The sequence below is a fragment of the Salvelinus sp. IW2-2015 genome, linkage group LG20 (genome assembly GCF_002910315.2).
Source record: "Salvelinus sp. IW2-2015 linkage group LG20, ASM291031v2, whole genome shotgun sequence".
Lineage (NCBI taxonomy): Eukaryota > Metazoa > Chordata > Actinopteri > Salmoniformes > Salmonidae > Salvelinus > Salvelinus sp. IW2-2015.
In genome coordinates, this window is record NC_036860.1 from 37,352,161 (window position 1) to 37,375,180 (window position 23,020).

The 23,020-nt window shown below is 44.1% G+C and overlaps 1 protein-coding gene and 1 non-coding gene across 4 annotated transcripts in view; one reads left to right on the forward strand and one right to left on the reverse strand.

The window, feature by feature from the left end:
* The window catches only part of erg (ETS transcription factor ERG), a 45,576-nt gene that overhangs the window by 10,257 nt on the left and 12,299 nt on the right, over positions 1 to 23,020 (reverse strand). For all 3 annotated transcript variants that reach the window (XM_024012092.2, XM_024012091.2, XM_024012090.2), the window contains exons 2-3: positions 18,421 to 18,638; positions 4,632 to 4,786 (exon numbers count right to left, since the gene is read on the reverse strand). In XM_024012092.2, the coding sequence (XP_023867860.1) occupies positions 4,632 to 4,786; positions 18,421 to 18,638 (373 nt within the window). The remainder of the gene's footprint in view (positions 1 to 4,631; positions 4,787 to 18,420; positions 18,639 to 23,020) is intronic.
* Positions 9,113 to 9,166, forward strand: LOC111982182 (U7 small nuclear RNA). The gene has a single exon (XR_002879693.1). It is a non-coding gene; the product is annotated as a U7 small nuclear RNA (small nuclear RNA).

Genomic DNA, 23,020 nt, shown 5'->3' on the forward strand with positions numbered 1-23,020 from the left:
ATTCCATATGTGTTATTTCATAGTTTTCATGTCTTCACTATTATTCTACAATGTAGAAAATAAACTCAGCAAAAAAAGAAACGTCCTCTCACTGTCAACTGCGTTTATTTTCAGCAAACTTAACATATGTAAATATTTGTATGAACAAAACAAGATTCAACAACTGAGACATAAACTGAACAAGTTCCACAGACAAAAGTAACTGTCAGTATCTGGTGTGGCCACCAGCTGCATTAAGTACTGCAGTGCATCTCCTCCTTATGGACTGCACCAGATTTGCCAGTTCTTGCTGTGAGATGTTACCCCACTCTTCCACCAAGGCACCTGCAAGTTCCTGGACATTTCTGGGGGGAATGGCCCTAGCCCTCACCCTCCGATCCAACAGGTCCCAGAGGTGCTCAATGGGATTGAGATCCGGGCTCTTCGCTGGCCATGGCAGAACACTGACATTCCTGTCTTGCAGGAAATCACGGACAGAACAAGCAGTATGGCTGGTGACATTGTCATGCTGGAGGGTCATGTCAGGATGAGCCTGCAGGAAGGGTACCACATGAGGGAGGAGGATGTCTTCCCTGTAACGCACAGCATTGAGATTGCCTGCAATGACAACAAGCTCAGTCCGATAATGCTGTGATACACCTCCCCAGACCATGACGGACCCTCCACCTCCAAATCGATCCCGCTCCAGAGTATAGGCCTCGGTGTAACGCTTATTCCTTCGACGATAAACGCGAATCCGACCATCATCCCTGGTGAGACAAAACCGCGACTCATCAGTGAAGAGCACTTTTTGCCAGTCCTGTCTGGTTCAGCAACGGTGGGTTTTTGCCCATTGGCGACGTTGTTGCCGATGATGTCTGGTGAGGACCTGCCTTACAACAGGCCTACAAGCCCTCAGTCCAGCCTCTCTCAGCCTATTGCGAACAGTCTGAGCACTGATGGAGGGATTGTGTGTTCCTGGTGTAACTCGGGCAGTTGTTGTTGCCATCCTGTACCTGTCCCGCAGGTGTGATGTTCGGATGTACCGATCCTGTGCAAGTGTTGTTACACGTGGTCTGCCATTGCGAGGACGATCAGGTATCCGTCCTGTCTCCCTGTAGCGCTGTCTTAGGCGTCTCACAGTGTTAACTTTTCAATTTATAACCCTGGCCACATCTGCAGTCCTCATGCCTCCTTGCAGCATGCCTAAGGCACGTTCACGCAGATGAGCAGGGACCCTGGGCATCTTTCTTTTGGTGTTTTTCAGAGTCAGTAGAAAGGCCTCTTTAGTGTCCTAAGGTTTCAAACGTTGAAATCATAATTGCCTAGTTGCTCTGGTTAACTGTTAGTGTCTTAACGACCGTTCCACAGGTGCCATGTTCATTAGTTTATGCGTTCATGACAAGCATGAAACAGTGCGTTAATAACCCTTTACAAATGAAGATCTGTGAAGTTATTGGATTTTACGAATTATCTTGAAAGAACAGGGTCTGAAAAAGGAACGTTCTTTTTGGCCTGGAGTTTATAAAAATAAAGAAAAACCCTCAGTGAAATAGTAGCGGGGTCCAACTTTTCATTGGTACTGTATATGCAGGCAAGGAGTGTTGCACGGCGGTATTGAATGTGTCACTGTTCTGTCCATGTGTCACTGTCTGTCAACCTTACATTTCCTCTCGACCTGGACCTACATTGTAAACTAAATTCATAGGGCTAGGTGTAGGCAACCTCATGATGGTATAGGAAAATTTTGAGTATCATGTAGTAGCTAAACCTATCAATGTTTGCATTGAACTGGCGTGAATGGGACATGAATGACACCCATCCAATAGGCTGTAAAGAAATAAGCCATGTCATAGAATAATACAAATTGTCCTTTTCCTGATCTGAAACAGCACTGACTGATTGTAGCATTTGATGCATTGAGATTTTGGGGTTTTCAATTAGAAATGCAGATGGGCAACCCCATGCTTTAGCCTATTATTTAAAGCCGATATGTCGCATCAGTTTTGCCTGACAACTCAAACGGAATCTTCCGCTGCTCTATCTTTTGCGACATACTTCAGTCTGAGACTGCCATCGTTGAAGTTGTTTGTGGTGAGGTCAAAATTACATTTACATTTACATTTAAGTCATTTAGCAGACGCTCTTATCCAGAGCGACTTACAAATTGGTGCATTCACCTTATGATATCCAGTGGAACAACCACTTTACAATGTGCATCTAACTCTTTTAAGGGGGGGGGGTTAGAAGGATTACTTTATCCTATCCTAGTATTCCTAAGAGTGGGGTTTCAGTGTCTCCGGAAGGTGATTGACTCCGCTGACCTGGCGTCGTGAGGGAGTTTGTTCCACCATTGGGTGCCAGAGCAGCGAACAGTTTTTACTGGGCTGAGCGGAACTGTACTTCCTCAGAGGTAGGGAGGCGGAGGCCAGGTGGATGAACGCAGTGCCCTTGTTTGGGTGTAGGGCCTGATCAGAGCCTGAAGGTACGGAGGTGCCGTTCCCCTCACAGTCCGTAGCAACTCACCATGGTCTTGTAGCGGATGCGAGCTTCAACTGGAAGCCAGTGGAGAGAGCGGAGGAGCGGGGTGACGTGAGAGAACTTGGGAAGGTTGAACACCAGGCGGGCTGCGGCGTTCTGGATGAGTTGTAGGGGTTTAATAGCGCAGGCAGGGAGCCCAGCCAACAGCGAGTTGCAGTAATCCAGACGGGAGATGACAAGTGCCTGGATTAGGACCTGCGCCGCTTCCTGTGTGAGGCAGGGTCGTMCTCTGCGAATGTTGTAGAGCATGAACCTACAGGAACGGGTCACCGCCTTGATGTGAGTTGAGAACGACAGGGTGTTGTCCAGGATCACGCCAAGGTTCTTAGCACTCTGGGAGGAGGACACAATGGAGTTGTCAACCGTGATGGCGAGATCATGGAACGGGCAGTCCTTCCCCGGGAGGAAGAGCAGCTCCGTCTTGCCGAGGTGTGGGGTGTAGTACAAAACAAGTATCAAATCCAATGACAAACTTTAAAATAACCGCTTTACCCACATGTGTTCTGACTCTGGCACAACACATCAGTTTCTGGGACCAATCAGAACGGTTAGAATGTGTTTGCGTTCTAGAAATCGCCGGGGAGGTACTCAGATACAGACTCATTGCGGAGAAGAAACAAACGTACGTGGGCGTTTGGCTGGAGCAAGGAGTGTGGGTAGCCAGGCAAGCATCAGTTGGGCTACAGGTTATAATGTTTTAAAAGGGAAAATTATATTTCAGATGGTGTCAACATAATTTAGTTTTGGAGTATAATTCCTTTATAAAAAGTAACCAGAGTGAGCTTCTCACAACACAATATTTTCCTATATGGCAGAGATTGTGGGTCGAGGACGGGGGGGCGGGGGTTGCGGCTTCTTAAAATGCCCTATGGGATGCATTGTGCATTATATAGGAACAGCTCTGTATGTATTTGAAGTTTCAATTATCTCCCCAAGTCCCTATACCAAAATATCAGGAATGTGTTTCCTATACGTAGAGCAGAAAAGCCAGTTGAATGATGACCTCCCATTATATTCCATGAAGCAGTGTGTGCCTATTGTCCTCCTCTAACTAAACAGCAAAAACAGGATGTTCTTAACATGCCGTGTCATTGTCCTTGTCAGCTTCAGTTGAAGAGGAAGTTGCGCTAAGCCAGAAAAACTGTGATGCACAACCCCCAGATAGAGAATACAGTGCTGCGTGCCCTCAATGGACAGGTTTTTCTGTGGGGAAATTACTCTAAAAAAGTTACTCTATGGTGTTTTTCCATTGGAAACATTTCTGTGACGAAGGCTAACATGGAGCATGATCTAGTGTGATCTTTGGTTTACCGGATGGAGGATGGAGAATGATCTAGTGTGATCTTTGGTTTGCGCTTCATGTAATTCATAAAAGTGTAGTCCTCAAAACCCTGATGCACATAGGCCAGGAATAGAAAAATGTATACATCTAGTGACTATGCATTGTCGATCTCTGACTTTAAATCAAAGAAAAACCTTAGTATGTCATTTTCATTCTGGAAAATATCTACAGTCATCTAATTTCAAAGGTTTTGGCTTTATTTGGCTGCTTTACAGCCTTATGTGTGTTCCAGTCAGGATCCAGTTATTGTATTCTAGGTGTGTGAATGGGGAACTGATAATAATACCTTTCTCCAGTTTGGCAGGGACTCACAGCCCCCTCCTTCACCCTGATCCTTACTCCACCCCTTTGGACCAGAACCATAGGAAATGGTCTAGACAATGAACAGCACACTCGGCAACAAAATGCTGGGGCTTCTGTGCTGCAGATCACAGGAAGTCTCTCCTTGTGACAGATGAATGCACTGTACGTGAGAGACATGAGGTCCCCTTATCAAAGGCAGTGAGTGACCACATACTGGACCTGACTGACTGGGACTGGTATTGAAGGCTTCTTTAAGCAGAGATGGCAACGTCCTGCTTCTCATTCCAAAGTGGGTCCTCTTAAGCTATGTTTACATGTGCATATTGATTATCATCTCAATTGAAGACAGGTGAGTCGACCCAATGTAATTGAGCAGATCCAACTAAGAGCTTCAGCTGTCTATAGAAAAGTATTCTGGTGTTCAGATCACTGTGGTGGATATTGGGGTGTTGAGCTGTTCTGTTACCTGCGGGAACGATGACGCGGCGCTCGTTGGTGGTCATGTTGGGGGGAGCGGTGAGCTTGTCCTCCAGGTAGCTGCTGTATGTGACGGGGGCAGCGCCCTCACCTCCGCTGGACAATTTTCTGTTCTTCCCCACATTGCAGTCATCAGGAGAGTTCCTGTCAGGACAGAACACAGAGTGATGGGGTCAGTCAAAAAGAGGCGGAGTCACCCATATATGGGCAGAGTCAATCCCAGAGGGGTGAAATCAACCACCCTTGCAATGCTCATCAAGAATTAGAATTAGAATAACTTTATTTTTCCAGTGAAGGAACTTCTTGTTTGATGTGGTTCAAAAAGACTAAGGTTACAACAAAAAACACAGACATATCAGGCTAAGCAGTAGACCCACTAGGCACAAATCATAGTCTCACCAGACATTCTAGCCTGAGGACAAAGTTACACAAATAACAAACATCTAGGACAGTACAATACAATATTGTGAACATTCATGTGTATTAGCCAGGTCTTCCGTTGGTTAGCGATCTCAGGCTACCAAAACCAAAGAGTTTTGATTGCTGATATTGTAGCAGTCTCAGATGATCAGACTCGCTGTCCGTTCATCACACTCACGGCAGCATTCTCTGAGACCTAGGCCCTCTTATGATAACACTACATTGGAACATCTGTTTATCAACTGTTTGTTAACCATTAGTAAACTGTTTGTTGATGATTATTATCTGTTGTTCATGTATTTATCACATGCATTCATGTTTACCCCAAAATTTCCCCATAACAATGCTAGCATGTGCCTCAATGCCCAAACAGAGGAGACAGTGTCATTGTGATTTCTCCTCCCACCACAGACTATGAAACAAAGCAGTCTCAGATTTTTCATCTATACCAGCTATGGCTGCAACCTATGCCCCGCAGCTCTCCTGAAGCCACATAAAAAGAGAGGGATCTCCACTAAAATAAAGTAGAGGGGAGGGAGTAGTGCCAGAGGCCCTGGACCCCATAAATGACCCCATTCCAAATTACTCTTCTCCCCTTATTATAGCTGCTGATTCCCCCAGGGCGCGGTCAACAGATGGGACAGATTACCCATGGAATGTCACATAAATTCATATCAACCTCCCTTGGCCAAGATATTAACCATTTTGGGACCATTTATTGGAATCAAAGTCATGTGTCAACCAACTGTTGGCCTCTACCGACCCAGCCTTGATGGAGAGGCTGTAGTGCCACGGGTACAGGCCAGATGCATGTGATTTGGGAATAGCTGTTTCAAAGTTTTTAAAAAACACAAAAGTGATTTATTGTCTGATCTGGTGTTAGAGGTATTTTTGAATCCAGTCTTATTTCAATAGCGTGAACGCTAACAATTAATGTTAGTCCTAAATTTTACAGTAACTATTCAACGGCACTTTCATCGAGAGAGGTTTTATACTTATTCTCAGGATTAACTGCCTGTGCTGGTAGTCCCAAAGACTGTCCATTGACAACATGTTGGTGTCCATTTCTTTTTATCCAGGTTCCAGATTGGAATGTTAACATGAGACTTTCAACTGAAATTACCACATTGCTGCTGCAACATAGACCGCCTTAAATACCTTCTGTTTTTTTCACTTGGCAGAAATGCGGCCTCCCAAAGGGGGTCTCTCTTACATGTGTCCATAAACGTTAGCAACTAGGCTGCAGACACTAGAGTCAATGGGGTTCAGAGGGTCAACATATAAAAAAAAATCAGGTGAATGCTTCACTACGAATATTTCAGGTGGAAGAAAATGGTCACTTTCAGCCAAATAGCACAACCTGAGTGATTGCCTTCCCAGAATATGGAACTCTCAATGAGTTTTCATTGGGAAACCAGATTTCTAAGCAACTTGCTTGCAGTTCCTACGGCTTCCACTGGATGTCAACAGTCGTGAGAAATAGGTTGAGGTTATTCCTTTGTGTAATGAAGAAATACGGCCATCTTGAAGTCGAGGCACTCCTGGTGTCCTAGACATGCGTTTCAATCAAACAGAAGGCATGCTACATATCGTTTTAATCCTGTATTGAACACATATCATCCCGTCTTCAATTTGATTGATTATTAACGTAAGAAAATACCTAAAGTTGTATTACATAAGTAGTTTGACATTTTTTGGCAAAGTTTACAGGTAATCTTTGATATATTTTGTCGTCATGTTTGAGCAAGTTGGAACCRGTGTTTTTCTGGATSAAACGCGSCAAATAAATGGAYATTTTGGACATATATCGAYGGAATTAWTCGAACAAAAGGACCATTTGTGATGTTTATGGGACATATTGGAGTGCCAACAACAGAAGCTCGTCAAAGGTAAGGCATGAATTATATTTTTATTCTGCGTTTTGTGTCGCTCCTGCAGGGTTGAAATGTTTTCTCTCTTTTGTTTACAATGGTGCTATGCTCAGATAATAGCATCGTATGCTTTCGCTGAAAAGCCTATTTGAATTCTGACATGTTGGCTGGATTCACAACCAGTGTAGCTCTTTCATGTGTGATTTAATGAAAGTTTGATTTTATAGTAATTTTCATAGTCATTCATTTTAATGTGGCGCTATGCATTTTCTCAGGCTTTTTGCCAAGTGATACAGTAGCGTCTTGCCTAAACTCAGAGTTTTGGATATAAATATGAACTTTACCGAACATAAAATACATGTATTGTGTAACATGAAGTCCTATGAGTGTCATCTGATGAAGATTATCAAAGGTTAGTGATTAATTTTATCTCTATTTCTGCTTTTTGTTAATGCTCTCTTTAGCTGGAAACATGGCTGTCTTTTTCTGTGACTTGGCTCATACCTTACATAATCGTTAGGTGTGCTTTCGTCGTAAAACCTTTTTGAAATCGGAAACTTTGGCTGGATTTACAACAAGTGTAGCTTTAAAATGGTGTAAAATACTTGTATGTTTGAGGAATTTAAATTATGGGATTTCTGTTGTTTTGAATATGGCGCCCTGCAGTATCACTGGCTGTTGATGAGGTGGGACACTACGTCCTACATACCCTACAGAGGTTAAGCCATAAGGATGTGATATCTGGATCTATGAGTTGAACAAGAGGTGAGAGATGTCCAAGGTGTGACTTGGGACTAAAAAGTCCCTCGAAATGCGCCTGATTGAAAAACATTCTATTAGTTTGAGTTTAACTAAAAAATCTGATAATATCATATTGGGAAGTATTAGGAGTGAAGTTTCAAGCTGTTGCAAAAGAACGCCTGATACTAAACTAGCCCAAAATAAAACGTTCAATACGAAAATGAAGTTGGGGAGAATTCAGATGGCCCAAATTACTATAAAACGTACCCACGAAAAATATATTCTATCGCAACCATGTTTTCACGATCAAACAAGCCTAAAACAATTAGTTTTATAGAACATTTGCACACAAATCATACTTCACATGCATTCCCAAAATGTAACGCACATAGCCCATACTTCAAGATTTCGAATCATATTTCATATCAGTCAAATGCAGCATTTTTTCCAACTGGAGAGGTAGACAACCAAATTGTCTTTCTGTGATCAATTTACACTTGATTGAGTTTAGCAGTTTGGGCAGAAGATCATACTGCTGCAGCCTTCCCCTAATTAATTGTGAAAGTAGGCCTATCTGCAGTGGCATGTATTCATGAATGCCATGGGAAGCCAGGCTTCAGCAAATATTTGACCAATAAAAATATTAAAATGTCTGTGTTTTCATCTGTGTTTTCATAATTTTACTTCAATTTGCAAATCATCCGAGTGAGGGAAACAACGCACTTCTGTCTCAGTACGTGTAGCCCAAGTATCTGATGCAGTCTGGAACAAAAGAGCATGGCATGTTGCCGCTGTAGCATTTGATTGATTGATGCCAGCAAGTATTTGGTCTCAATTGATAAAAACAATTGAAATCAGTGATAAGCTGAGGTCAACTGTGGGTTGTTCTGGCGCAGCAAAACACCCCCCAAGGGAGGCCAGTATGGAAATAGATTCACACCAACCAAATCACATCCTGAGCAAAACGTCATCATTGTCAGAAAAATGTGTCTGTTTCTGGTCTGCCTGTGTTGATGTCCTGCAGTAGCTAGGGTACTAAATTCTGTAGTATACTGTAGAATACTATACTAAACAATATAGTATCCCTCGATCAGGTGTAGTTCTTACTACAGAATGTTGTAGTATACTGTAGAATACTATAGTAAATACTACAGTAATGTCTGCAAAAAAACTATGAAGTAAATACTACAGTAATGTCTGCAAAAACACTACAGTCTGCAAAAACACCCTGCCCATTCCCCTCCCCATATCCCAATTTTTTCCACCCATAAGTAAGAAACTTACATGCCAAGTTTAGACCACATATTGTGTTCTGAACTATCCGTTCAGACCCCAGTCCTTCATTCCTACCTACCTACCTACCTACCTACCTACCTACCTACCTACCTACCTACATACCTACCTACCTACCTACCTACCTACCTACCTACAGGTTATGGAAAATTTGCTCTTTTAATATTTCTCCAGTAGGTTTCCTCAAGGAGAAGCCTCCAATGCTATGTTTAAGATAATAAAACAAAAAGACTATAGTAAATACTACAGTAATGTTCTCAAAAACCCACCAGTAAATACTACAGTATAATTCAATCTGAAAAAAACACTACATTAATTACTATAGTATTAAAATGGCGCCGAAGAGGATGGCTGACATTTTACATGCCCGTAACCAATTGTTTTGTTAGTTTTTTTGCGTTGTTTGTAACTTATTTTTTTACTTATTTTGTACATAATGTTGCTGCTACTGTCTCCTATGACCGGAAATAACTTCAGGACATCAGAACAGGGATTACTCACCACGAACTGGAAGAAGGTTTTTCCTTTAACGATTACGACGAGAAAGATATACTGCTCTCCCTGGAACAGGCCCAGATCCCCATCATTTGCGTGAAGAAAAGATGGAGGGAAACAGGACACAGATCGGGCTGCCTTTTGAGAATCCATACGCGAGCGAGTAAACTCCCATTGCCATCAATTCTACTTGCTAACATGCAATCATTGGAAGATAAAATTGATGACCTACGATTACGATTATCATACCAACGGGACATTAAGAACTGTAATATCTTATGTTTCACCGAGTTGTGGCTGCACGACAACACAGATAATATAGAGCTGGAGAGATTTTCAATGCCCCCGGCAGAACAGAAAAGTTACGTCTGGTAAGACGAGGAGTGGGGGTGTGTGTCTTTTTGTCAATATCAGCTGGTGCGCAATGTCTAATATTTAAGAAGTCTCAAGGTATTGCTTGCCTGAGGTAGAGTACCTTATGATAAACTGTAGACCACACTATCTACCAAGAGAGTTCTCATCTATATTATTCGTAGCCATCTATTTATCCCCACAGACCGATACTGGCACTAAGACCTCACACAACCAACTCTATAAGGCCATAAGCAAATAAGAAAATGCTCACCCAGAAGTGGCGCTCCTAGTGGCCGGGTACTGTAATGCAGGCACACTTAAATCAGTTTTACCAAATCTTTACCAGCATGTCACATGTGCAACCAGAGGGGAAACCAACTCTAGTCCACCTTTACTCCACACACAGAGATGCATACAAAGCTCTCCCCCGCCCTCCATTTGGCAAATCTGACCATAATTCTATCCTCCTGATTCCTGCTTACAAGCAAAAACTAAAGCAGGAAGTACCAGTGACTCGTTCAATATGGAAGTGGTCAGATGACACGGATGCTACGCTACAGGACTGTTTTGCTAGCACAGACTGGAATATGTCCCCGGGATTCATCCAATGGAATTGAGGAGTACACCACCTCAGTCATCGGCTTCATCAATAAGTGCATCGATGATGTCGTCCCCACAGCGACCGTACCTACATATCCCAACCAGAAGCCATGGATTACAGGCAACATCCACATCGAGCTAAAGGCTCGAGCTGCAGCTTTCAAGGAGCGGGACTCTAATCCGGACGCCAATAAGATATCCTGCTATACCCTCAGACGAACCATTAAACAAGCAAAGCGTCAATACAGGATTAAGATTGAATCTTACTACACCGGCTCTGATGCTCGTCAGATGTGGCATGGCTTGAAAACTATTACGGACTACAAAGGGAAACCCAGACGCGAGCTGCCCAGTGACGCGAGCCTACCAGAAGAGCTAAATGCCTTTTATGCTCGCTTCGAGGCAAGCATCACTGAAGCATGCACAAGAGCACCAGCTGTTCTGGGTGACTGTGTAATAACGCTCTCGGTAGCCGATGTGAGCAAGACCTTTAAACAGGTCAACATTCACAAAGCCGCGGGGCCAGATGGATGACCAGTACGTGCACTCATAAGTGCGGACCAACTGGCAAGTGTCTTCACTGACATTTTCAACCTCTCCCTGACTGAGTCTGTAATACCTACATATTTCAAGCAGACCACCATAGTCCCTGTGCCCAAGGAAGCGAAGGTAACCTGCCTAAATGATTACCGCCCCGTGGCACTCATGTCGGTAGTCATTAAGTGCTTTGAAAGGCTAGCCATGACTCACATCAACAGCATCCTCCCGGATACTCTAGACCCACTCCAATTCGCATACCGCCCCAACAGATCCACAGATGACGCAATCTCAATCACACTCCACACTGCCCTTTTCCACCTGGACAAAAGGAACATGCTGTTCATTGACTATGGCTCAGCGTTCAACACCATAGAGCCCACCTAGCTCATCACCAAGCTAAGGAACCTGGGACTAAACACCTCCCTCTGCAACTGGATCCTGGACTTCCTTACGGGCTGCACCCAGGCGGTAAGGATAGGCAGCAACACATATGCCTTACAGATCTTCAACACTGGGGCCCCTCAGGGGTGTGTACTTAGTCCCCTCCTGTACTCCCTGTTCACCCACGACTGCATGGCCAAACACGACTCCAACACCATCATTAAGTTTGCTGACGACACAACAGTGGTAGGCCTGATCACCGACAACGATGAGACACCCTATAGGGAGGAGGTCAGAGAACTGGCAGTGTGGTGCCAGGACAACAACCTCTCCCTCAATGTGAGCAAGACAAAGGAGCTGATAGTGGACTACAGGAAAAGGCGGGCCGAACAGGCCACATTAACATCAAAGGGGCTGTAGTGGAGCGGGTCGAGAGGTTCAAGTTCCTTGGTGTCCACATCACCAATGATCTATCATGGTCCGAACACACCAAGACAGTCGTGAAGAGGGCATGACAAAGCCTTTTCCCCCTCAGGAGACTGAAAAGATTTGGCATGGGTCCCAGATCCTCAAAAAGTTATACAGCTGCACCATCGAGAGCATCCTGACCGGTTGCATCACCAGCTGGCATGGCAACTGCTCGGCATCTGACCATAAGGCGCTACAGAGGGTAGTGCGTACGGCCCAGTACATCACTGGGGACAAGCTTCCTGCAATCCAGGACCTATATAATAGGCGGTGTCAGAGGAAAGCCCATAAAATTGTCAGAGACTCCAGTCACCCAAGTCATAGACTATTTTCTTTGCTACCTCACGGCAAGCGGTACCGGAGCGCCAAGTCTAGGACCAAAAGCCATAAGACTGCTGAACAATTAATCAAATGGCCACCGGACTATTACATTGACCCCCCCCCCCCCCCCCTCCTCCATTTGTTTTGTACACTGCTGCTACTTGCTGTTTATTATCTATGCATAGTCACTTCACTCCTACCTACATATACCAATTACCTCTAACCTGTACCCCCACAAACTGACTCGGTACCGGTACCCCCTGTATATGGCCTCGTTACTGTTATGTTATTGTGTTACAGTTTATTATTTTTTACTTCAGTTTATTTGGTAAATATTTCCTTAACTCTTCTTGAACTGCACTGCTGGTTAAGGGTTTGTAAGTAAGCATTTCACGTTAAGGTCTACACTTGTTGTATTCGGCGCATGTGACAAATAAAGTTTAATTTGATTTGACAACCATTTTATTTTACTACAGTATTTATACTATAGTTTACTGTAGTATACTGTAGTATTTACAGTTAATACTACAGTTTTCACTATAGTGTTTTTCAGATTTTAGTCCGTAAAAACACTGCTGTGAATATTACAGTATTTATACCATAGTATACTATAGTATTTTTTCACGTAGGCAGCGCACTTTCTCTATTGCCTCCCACCCAATATGAGTCACCATCAGAGGAGACTTTAAACTATTGTCCACAGGGCCCAGACACATGCTAAAACACATTCAACCCTCTCTATCACTTTACAGAGAGACAGAGATATAAGAAAGAGGGTGAGCTAGATAGAGTGTGTGAGAGAGAGCGAGAGAGACAAAGACAAAGAACAAACAATCCAAGGCAAACCTAGTGTAGAAGAGTGCAGGCGTCCCATCGGCTCTGTCTTGAATCTAACATTGTTCATTCTTCTACAGGTTTGGGTCGGCTAATTCATCTGCCAAGAGGTTGGGCTCCTGGGCCCACTTCACTTCCCATAAACCCTGCTGCTGCTCACTGAGGGTACTGGAGTGGGGGGGCAATGGAGGGGGGCATGGGAGTGGTGGTCCACACACCCATTAAATCCAGATAATGAGGGTTGTCTCAGGACCCCCGCTAGCCCCCACATCAACATTCCCCGCAATAATTTCCATCGCTGAGGCTATCTGTCACCCAGCTGTACCCTTACACCTCCCATTTCGAAGCCATAACTCTGGCTGAAGAACCCCACTGCCATTGCATGTAACGGGGTCTTTAAAATTATCCACTCTAGAAACTGGACCAAACTCCTGGGATGCTTTGGAACACTCCGGGTTAAGCTTTGGGTCCCCAGATGCACACATACACATGCACGGCTTCACACAGACATACGGGTGTACACACACATGCACCACGCACGCATGCGAGCACACACACACAGCTCCCGGCGAGCAAACACCTGCAGTGTTCCTCCCTCCAAACACACACATGCTGTATCTTTATTTGGCAGTGCAGTAGGCCTCCTTCTAGTAACCTAGTGAATACAGGGGAGGATGGTGGTGTGTGCAGGAGAAGCGGTGCTGTCTAAGTGTTCATCTCTGCTGTAAATCTTCCTCTGATCCCTGACTCGTCATTAATTGGAACAATTTTTCCCGTGTCCCACCGCCAGATAAATAAGGCACTCTGCCGGGGTGTCTGTGGAGATGCCTGCTCCAAGGATTGGGGATGGCTGTGTAGGGATGGGAGGGCTGGATGGATGGATGGAGGGGGGGGTTCTTGCGCGTGTGAGACGTTATAAATATTACTGGCGGCCCTTTTTTTGGAGGGGTACAGCTGTTTTGAGTTTGGGATTCAAACAGCAGCAACTCTGTCTTGGATGGGGACTCAGGCGGCTCTGCCTGTTGTATTTTTCCCTCTGCCTCCTTCCCTCCTCTGAAGACGTCATTCAAGTTCCTCGTCTGTTTGGCAAGTAGTTCGGCTGCTGGCTGTCACTGTGTAGGCCAAGCAAGACTCTTTACTATTGATGGGCGGCTTTGGGTTTAAACATCAGACGTTCCTTTAACTGACTCTACACCACCGCATTACATTTTCTGCCCCCGTAATTCAAAATATTTACACTGTGAGTTTCGATTTCAGGCCGCAGCGTCCCGCCTGTTTAAAGAACATTCATAGAAATTCAGACAATAGACAGGAAATCAAGGCCACAGGCAGTGCGGCTGCAGCACAGTGCACAGTGGACCCCAGGGTGTAGCACTGTGACCCTTAGGACGAGGTGGTTCTTTGTTACTACACCCCTTGTAATGCTAGCACTCTCCAGAGCACACAGGATATGGGCCAGACATATCCTACGGTATCATGTAGCTCAGTTGGATTACACTGTCCAGACAGATAAGTATATGTTAGGGTAGAACCTTAGGCAGGCCATCCTTCAAACTAAATGATATAGAATTTGCACGTAAGTGGGATCTTAGTTAGCAGATTGTAACAGGCTAATGTGATGCTCCATTAGCAGTTACAGGATAGGTCCTGTTTGGCGTAGCACAGAGAATTTTTGACCAACATTAACTTGGATACTATCTTCATTCTTGATTTGGCCAAACATGTGTCTTCTAAAATGTCCATGTCCAGTTGCAGGTGGTTCGTTTTGAATTGAGAAAATGCTCCTGAAAAAACTGTTTCCGGCGAGACCTAGTACCATGAAAAAACAGCTAGCTGGAGCTCGTCTGAGCGGTCGGCCTGCTATTAACTTATGCTGATTGCTTAGGTTCTGCTCACTACAGTGTTGTCCGGTTAGAACACCATGTTGAGGCCCATTACTGTCTTAATTGTCACTACCACACACATACACACACATGCTGACACAGCTGCTTCCATTGAAGGGCTTTAAATAGATGTGGTTCTACAAAAGGCGGCGTAAACTATCATTAGGATGCATGCAAAGCAATACACAATAATATAGGCCTACATCATTGTAATAATATACAAAGTCTACATGCAAGTCAAGGAGATGTATAAACATAATGTATGATATTATACCTACAAATGACTGCTGTAATATAGCATGCAATACATGGATATGTGACCCGATTCAGGAAACTAGGCATATGTGACAAGTCACGACTTCACAGGAGAGCCGTTTGAACAGAAATGCCTTCTCGGACATGTGAACTTTCATGTGGCTTAATAACAAATGTGTATGCCATCTGTAAATACGAATAAAATTGTTAAATTATGAGCCTTGTTCCTTGTTGGTTAAGCCACAGAAAAAGACAGCAACTTTCCCAATAATGAGTGGGCTGGACATGCCGAGAGATGAGTTCGGATTGGTCTGCCATATAGAGGGCTTCTGTTTATTTGAGCTAGTCAGTCCGTGTTGGTAATCCTGCCGAACACAGTTAAAAAATAAAATAATGTATTGTGTAGTGGAGCTGCATAAGTGTTGCCCTTCACTTTCTGGAGGATCAAGTTTTGAAATCAGTAGAATTAGAGTATTACAGCTAAAGAGATGGAGAAAACACCTGTCTCCGGATTACATCTTCAAACTAAGGGCAACCGTGGTATGGCATTCCTGACAGGGAGACGCGTCCATCATGCATGATGATATATACAGGTAAGATGGTCTTACGTTAGCTAGCTACATTTTCAGATATTACACGTTTCTAATTCTGACAGAAAGTGGTTTCATTTCAAGCTAAAGTGTACTGTTAGCTAGCTAGCTAGCTAATGTTAGCTGGCTGGCTCCCTAGCTGATGTTATTATTTGTATCCCAGAGCCGTTTGCTTTTCTAGTTAGAGCCTAATGTTAGCTAGCTCCCAGCACTGTGGCATTGTTGGCACTGTGTTCATTGTTGTTTAACTAGCTAACCTTACCTGGCTGGCTGGCTCGTTAGTTAACGTTAAGTGAAGTGTGTACAACACCCATTGAATATGGCCGGTGTCAGTAAACGTCAGCAAAAAAGCATATTGAAATTGTTGCCAGCTGAGCTGGTTAGGCTGTTTCATGTTATCCATAGATAAACAAATCATCGGCCAGAGCGTCAAGTGTGCGCTCCGAGAGCGAAACGAGATGGGTGGGGCTAAAGCTTAAGAGGGTGTGAACGATGCTGAATGGGTGTAGACAAAAAAGAGCTCTTCACTAGATACCAAAACATTCAAAGGCCATTTTCTTAAAAGTGAGTTTACAAGTTGATCAACTTTCAAAGCAGAATTACTTTCCCATTGTTCCTCAAATGCAGTGTATGATATACCATTTTGTAGCTCTGAGTCTCCACTTTTATCCAATGTAAAAACCACCATTTCAAATGTTGCTACATAAAACCGAATCCAGGTGGTGAGTCACATATTTACACATCATAAGAAATAACCATGTGACAGAAAGAGAGAAATGGAAGACCTAAAGCCATTAAGGCATGGTTCGCTCTATGGCCTGGCTACAGATCTTATGTAAGGCAATTAGTTACTGCGCATGTGCTAGCGCGCGAGAGCAGGCTGGAAAGTTCCTTTTAATAACAGTAGCAAATAATGCGAAATAAATCACTGTGGTAGCATGTGATAAACACTTATAATATAAAGGTCATTAGCAACACTCAATAGGTAGTAATGCAATTGCCTACTGATAATATGGCAATACAAAGACATTAATGAATAACAATAGCACTAGCATTAGCTACAAGATAACCTTAACAAACTTCACTCTCAAACACCCGAAACCTAGCAAATAGGCCTAGTCCTGCAACGGTTAGACATTACACACACCTATACATATTTCACAACACTTAGATGTTCGATGGATGCACAAAACTTCAAGATAGGAAAACAGCATGTTGGAGTCCGTCATTACACAATACTTGCTTCTTCTCGAGACGGCAGGTGAACATGCTCTAACTTGAGGTGTGCGGGCAAAGCCGGAATGCGTCCAAGCACTCTGATTGGTTGGATGAACAGAAGTGTGAAGGGTATTGACAGGGCTGCAGGCCAATCAGATGGAGGGGGCCGGCCTTTTGTTTTCTTTGGAAATCCACAAAACTTAAAAGACCTCAGTGGGGGGCTTAGTCCTGAAAGGGCGTAGTCCTATCCTGCAGGACAGGCGGGGCAGAGGGGCAGAGCAGTGACTGGACCAGATAAGTGAGCATCTGGCTGAACTAGAAGGGCAGCTGATTGATACTGTCACTTTAGAGGACCATGGGGGGTGCCGGCAAAGGTGCACGTAAGGGCTTCGGGGCCGCCCCGCGAGGGAGGTGCACAGAGGCTCAGAAACAGTTCTGGGCCGCCCCATGGACCCTCTAAGTCAGCAGTGCCGGAGGCTGGCCATAGCTGGAGGCGGTGGCTCGCCTACTGCAGCAAAGGAATGCAAACCTTTCTTGAGCAGGGAACTTCTAGCCTAGCTCTAGTATAGGCGACTGGTTGCCGGCTGAGGCTGGAGGCTGTGAACTGGCTAGGGGAAAGGACTGCACACCTAGAGAAGCAGATAACTCTGAGCCTAGCGAGACGGAAGACACAGGGCCAGGAGCTAGGGCAGGAGGTTTGGTGTGTAGCACTGGGGGAGCTGACTGTTTACTGACTGAGGCTGACTCTAACTTGAGATGTGCGAGGCGGAGCCCTGGAGTGGGTCCAAGCACCCTGATTGGTTGGATGAACATAGATGTGAAGGGTGATTGACAGGGTTGCAGGCCAATCGGATTGAGTCGGCCGGCCTTTTGTACAGCTACGTTCATAAAATGAATACATTTCTTGCTCCATGAAGTAATCCAACAATGTGTTTACCGCCATCTTGTCTATTTAAAATCTCTCATTGATTGAGACAGATGGGTCCGCCCCAAAGTAATGTCATTATGGCACTCACCTGTCTCGATCAATGAGAGAAGATTTGAAATAGACAAGATGGTAGTGTATACATTGTTGGATTACTTCATGGTAAATTGTATTTATTTATTTTAATAACGGAGCATTTATTTAATTCAAACGAAGCAACTGGACACGGACATTTTGTTTGGCCGAATCAAGAACGAAGACAGTAGACAGTATCTCCAAGTTAAGGTTGGCCGAAAATTCTCTGTGCTATGCCAAAACAGTAACAGCTAATGGATCTGTCATGTAAAGCAGGTCCTTTTGTATTGGCTCACCGAGCAGATATTTCTGCAGTTGCTCAGCACTGCTGATATTTTACTGAAAAAACACTTTCTTCAATGACTTGACCAAACAGACTCATAAGTAAGTAGTTAGGTTTCAAACAAATTCAAATTTAATACAATTTGAAATATCTATCCAAAGAAACTATTGGTTTCGCATTAAACAACATGAAAGTCAATGTAGAAGTAAAGTTAATGGTGGACTGCTGTACCTTTTGCCGTTGACCTGTCCACTGTTGCACTCCATCTTGATGGTGACGCGGGCGGGTGGCTGGGACAGCCAGTCCTGCTGGTGCACCCTGGGGCTCATCTTGGCCGTCTGGCCGTACTCACTGGCCGACGCTGCCGTCATCTCCGCCTTGGCGTGGTGCGGAGTTCCGTAGGCACACTCAAACAGCGACTGGTCCTCACTCACCACTGACAACGCTTCCTGTATGCAGAAAGAAAAAACACAGACACATCCCTCTTAGATCTCCATTACAATCAAAGCTTCATTAACTTGGTTTACAATCAACTGGTTCAGATTCATTAAGTGTGGATTTTGGCATTAACCAAGTACAATTGATTGATTTGGAATCCTAGGGACTCTGCAAACATTACAGGTAATGTGTGACCAGTCTGTGATTTAAACAGTAAGCTCTACACACATAATGTGGTGGATATAATAGTAGATTGCAGTCTGATGAATAGCTCCTTGTGCGCTCATTGTTTTGTTGGTAAAATGGCAGACAGAATGACCCCTGGAAAGTGCACCTGAAAACTAGGCCCCCTAATTATGGAGAGATTACCATGGCCAGTAAAACGTTTCACTCACATCTACCTGGGTTGAATTAGAGCACAGCACAGAAGTATACGTTATGATTAAACCAGCAGGGTGTCTACCAGTCCTTATAATACATAAAGTTCTCATTATACATTAATAATATCCACAAATGATCGAAAACATGGGCAAAGAGCACCAATATTAACCAACCTGACCCTCTTAACTTAGCCTCCACATGCTAATCCTAGTAACCACTAACATTTCAGAGGCATTATGTCCAACCTTTCTTCTTCCTCACAGGACAATAGCTACATCTTGGCATCACAAAGCTGAGGTAACATTCACCCAGAGCCAACCAGATGTGGATAGGCCTCCTTAAGAGTCTGGCTTCTGTTCTTTCTTTTGAGGTGCCCCTGCTGGCCACTGTCAGTCTGTCACCCAATGACTGCTTTAGGGGGTTTACACTTCTGACTTCACATTAAGTAGTCTGCACCAATGGCATTGAATTCAGCAGTGGTGGGCCGTCAGGGCCAGCAAGGCCTTCTCTGCTGGCCTAAACATCATCAGAATATATATATTTTTAAAATATATTTTCCCACAAATATGTATTAAATTATTCCCCAGAGTAAGAGTTATACTCTTCATTTCATAGCTTTCCTCTTGGTTGCACTGCTTCCAGCCCCAGGTTGAGATTTGGAGGGCTGGTCTTTATGTTAGATCTTTTATCCAATCATATTCAGCCATCATGTGTTGCCAGGGGTCTAAAATCTGCCCTCAGGCCTTCAGAATCAACAGTGCGGGCGCTTGTAGCTTATAGTGAATGGAAATGAAAATTTAGTGTCAACCAATCAGCTTTAGAGTTGGCTATTGTACGCCTGCTGGCTGGCTCCAGTGTTACACAGGAGCCAGCTAGCAGGCGTAGTGCTGTCTCTTATACACATCTAGATGTGTATAAGAGACAGACCAATATTGAGAGGCAGGTCCTATGGGCAGGTCTATGCAGATCTAGGAAACTGAATTTGATAAACTAATTAATTCGCATACTACTAAGCTGTTTTTTCAACCCACAATGGCGGTAGGAGGAGAAGATATCGATTTGGTCGAGGATATAATTATAACGCCATTCTCAAGACGAACTTTTCAAGAAAAGTTAGACATTGTAAGGAGAGGTCGCCTGACGCCGACGTTACAAAGCCTGTCACAGGCGGGAAAGGGGTTCCAACTACGAGCGCTATCAATGGCTCACAGGCTCCGAGAAGCACTGCAAACTGTACTGCTGGGAATGCCTATTATTTGCAAGTGATCGATTTGGTGTTTGGAGCCACACTGGCTTTGCAAACTTGAGTTGTCTAACCAAGGCAGCAACGAGACACCAAAGTACGGCTGGGCACTTACAAAGCAATGGTGCTTTTGAAAACTTTTGGGGACACCGGAGTGGATCTACAGCTCAACGAACAAGCGCGCAGGGCAACGGAGCCGCACAATGAAAAGGTGAAGGGAAATATTGAAAAGACTCATTGATTGTGTCATGTTTTTGGGTAAACACTGTTTATCCAAAAATGTCAATTTGTCAATTTCAAGGTGACGCAACGCCTGGTTATACTGCGTTTCTGTCTAAATGTATAGTGTCTAGAGCCATGGCATCATAATGATGGTAATAAGAGGTGGATTAATTCGGGTGGGACTGTGTAGTACCTCACTGAAGGCCCAGGCCCCAGGACCACGGCACGCCACTGGAATTCAGTATGAATTGAATTAAACTTTTCAGGCTATCATAAATGTTCTGAATCTCCAAAGACTCTCCCCCGATTTAGCTATGAAAATAACTCAAGGCAAAGCAGGATAGTGTGGTAATGCACTGACACAGATTGAGAGAGAATCAGGTTTTGTGCCCAGGTATTTTTTAGGCTATTGGGTTTGGTCAGGACATAGAGAGGATATTCTGTATTCAACTGCAGAGGAGTTTCAGTATACCGCTCCATGTTCTTACAGACTGACAGAGACAGTGAGAGCATGTCAGGAGTTTGTTGTGATGTTAGGAGACCACAGTCCTGCTAATATGTGGTTATCTCATCACTGGGTATCCTCCCTGAAATCACAATGGTGTCAGGGCCTCACTCAGTTCCCTATGTGTCCTTGGACGCATCTTGCTCCAAGAAAGATTGAATCACATACAGCCCAAAACACAAACCATTGGAAAAGGCCTGCCTAAAATATAACAACTATGTTTACAGTGCACAGTAAATCTTTAGGATTTTTTTCCACATTCAAAGATGAAATGCACGTTCTATCTGAGAGACTCTTAATTTGAAAATCATAAATGTTGATTTGTCTACTATTTATATTTCAAAGTTCTTCCTGTTTCTTCCCGTCCATAACAAATCAATGGGACCCCACAGTTACCAAGTCCATTAAACACCTATGACTAACACAAGCATACACCTTTTCCCACAAATGCCATGACGTGGCAAACTGTCTCTAATTTTCCCAGTATTGTTGTTAAATTCTTTTTGCCAAACACTGTATTTTGGTTACATATACCAGAGTCCCACCGTTTCCTTAGTTCCTTCCTCTGTGCTCCTTAGCCCTCCTTAACTTGCCCTTCCTCTCTCTCTATTGCGGAAGGAGTGCCCCTTGAACATCTCGGAGTAAGTGACCCGCCCTGATCTGGTGACAGGTCTAGACCCTGGCCTCAAATCAGTTAGGAGGAAAAGGAAGCCTTCTCGGAAAGCAGATTATTCTAGTGGGGACTGGTCTTCCCTGATATGTCAGCTGCAAACCACATTACAGAGCAGAGCAGGCCAGGCACATTGACCCTCACCTGAGAGAGGAAGGAGAGAGGGGGGCAGAGAGAGAGAGAGATGGAACGGGATAGGAACATAGAAAGAGAGAATGAAAAATAGAGAAAGAGGGTCCAGTGGTTAGAGATAGAGGACAGCAGAGCATGATATACATGAGGTGACCCCAGCCAGCATGAACAAGGGGCACACACACACAGCTTTTGTTCATCCAACACAAACAGAAGAAAACCAAATCCACTCACAGCTTACAGTATGTTCAGCCATTATCCTATGTAAAAGACTATAAAGCCAGGAACCAACCAAAAAGCAACCAACTGACAGGCTAACTGAGAGATCCGTCATCAATCACAGTTGGGATTTTTGATAAACGTGTGGATTAAAACCAATTAGTGGCATTTTAATGCAGTAAGTTTACATTGTGTCTGGGAAACAAGTTATGGAAAACACTGGTAAGTAGTTATTGGAAAATATTTGGCCGTCATCAAGCCAACAGGAATATGTGAGAAAACAACAAGACTCTCTAGTGGAGAGCACAACAGCACAAGAGTCTGTCTTGCCCCAAACTCAGTACAGTGCATTCCTCTATGGCCCATTATCCCTCTTCTGAGGAAAGTGAGAGATTGTTTCACAACCTTAGTGTCCCGGGCCAAAGAAAATGAACACCGAATTAGGCAGGGAAGAAACAGGCTGCTCTAAGCCCAGTGTTCCAACTGAACACTGAATCCACCAAAAAATAATTCATATAATGTATACATTCAGGGAGGTCCTCTATGGTAGCATGTAGTGGAGTTCCACGGGCTGACACTCAAATGGGCAGCAACATGGCCTTCTGGGTAAGGAAATGAACTGGTGACCAGAGGGCAGCTGGTTCAAATCAGAACTTGAGCCCCTCCAAGGCATTTATAGTAGATTATCCTCCATAAATATTGAGCTTTATAAGTGGAAAATTGGTGTAATACACTGTTAATTTCACCTCATATAATGCTGGGCAAATCACATTTAGTAACAGTCAAAATAATGTTAGCCTGAGCTGGTTTACAGTACTTTTTGGTGGCCATTTTGTCGTAAAACATTCCTTCCAAAACCTGTCCCTTTAGCTCCAGTGTCTCCTGGGTAATTCTGACCATATAAAGTAACATACAGAGCCATGGCCACAGTGTATTAGTCCCTCTAGTCCTGTAGTCTCTCTCAATGAGGCAATTGGACTCATTCATGCAGAATGTCCCAGGAAGCCTTCCCAATGAGATA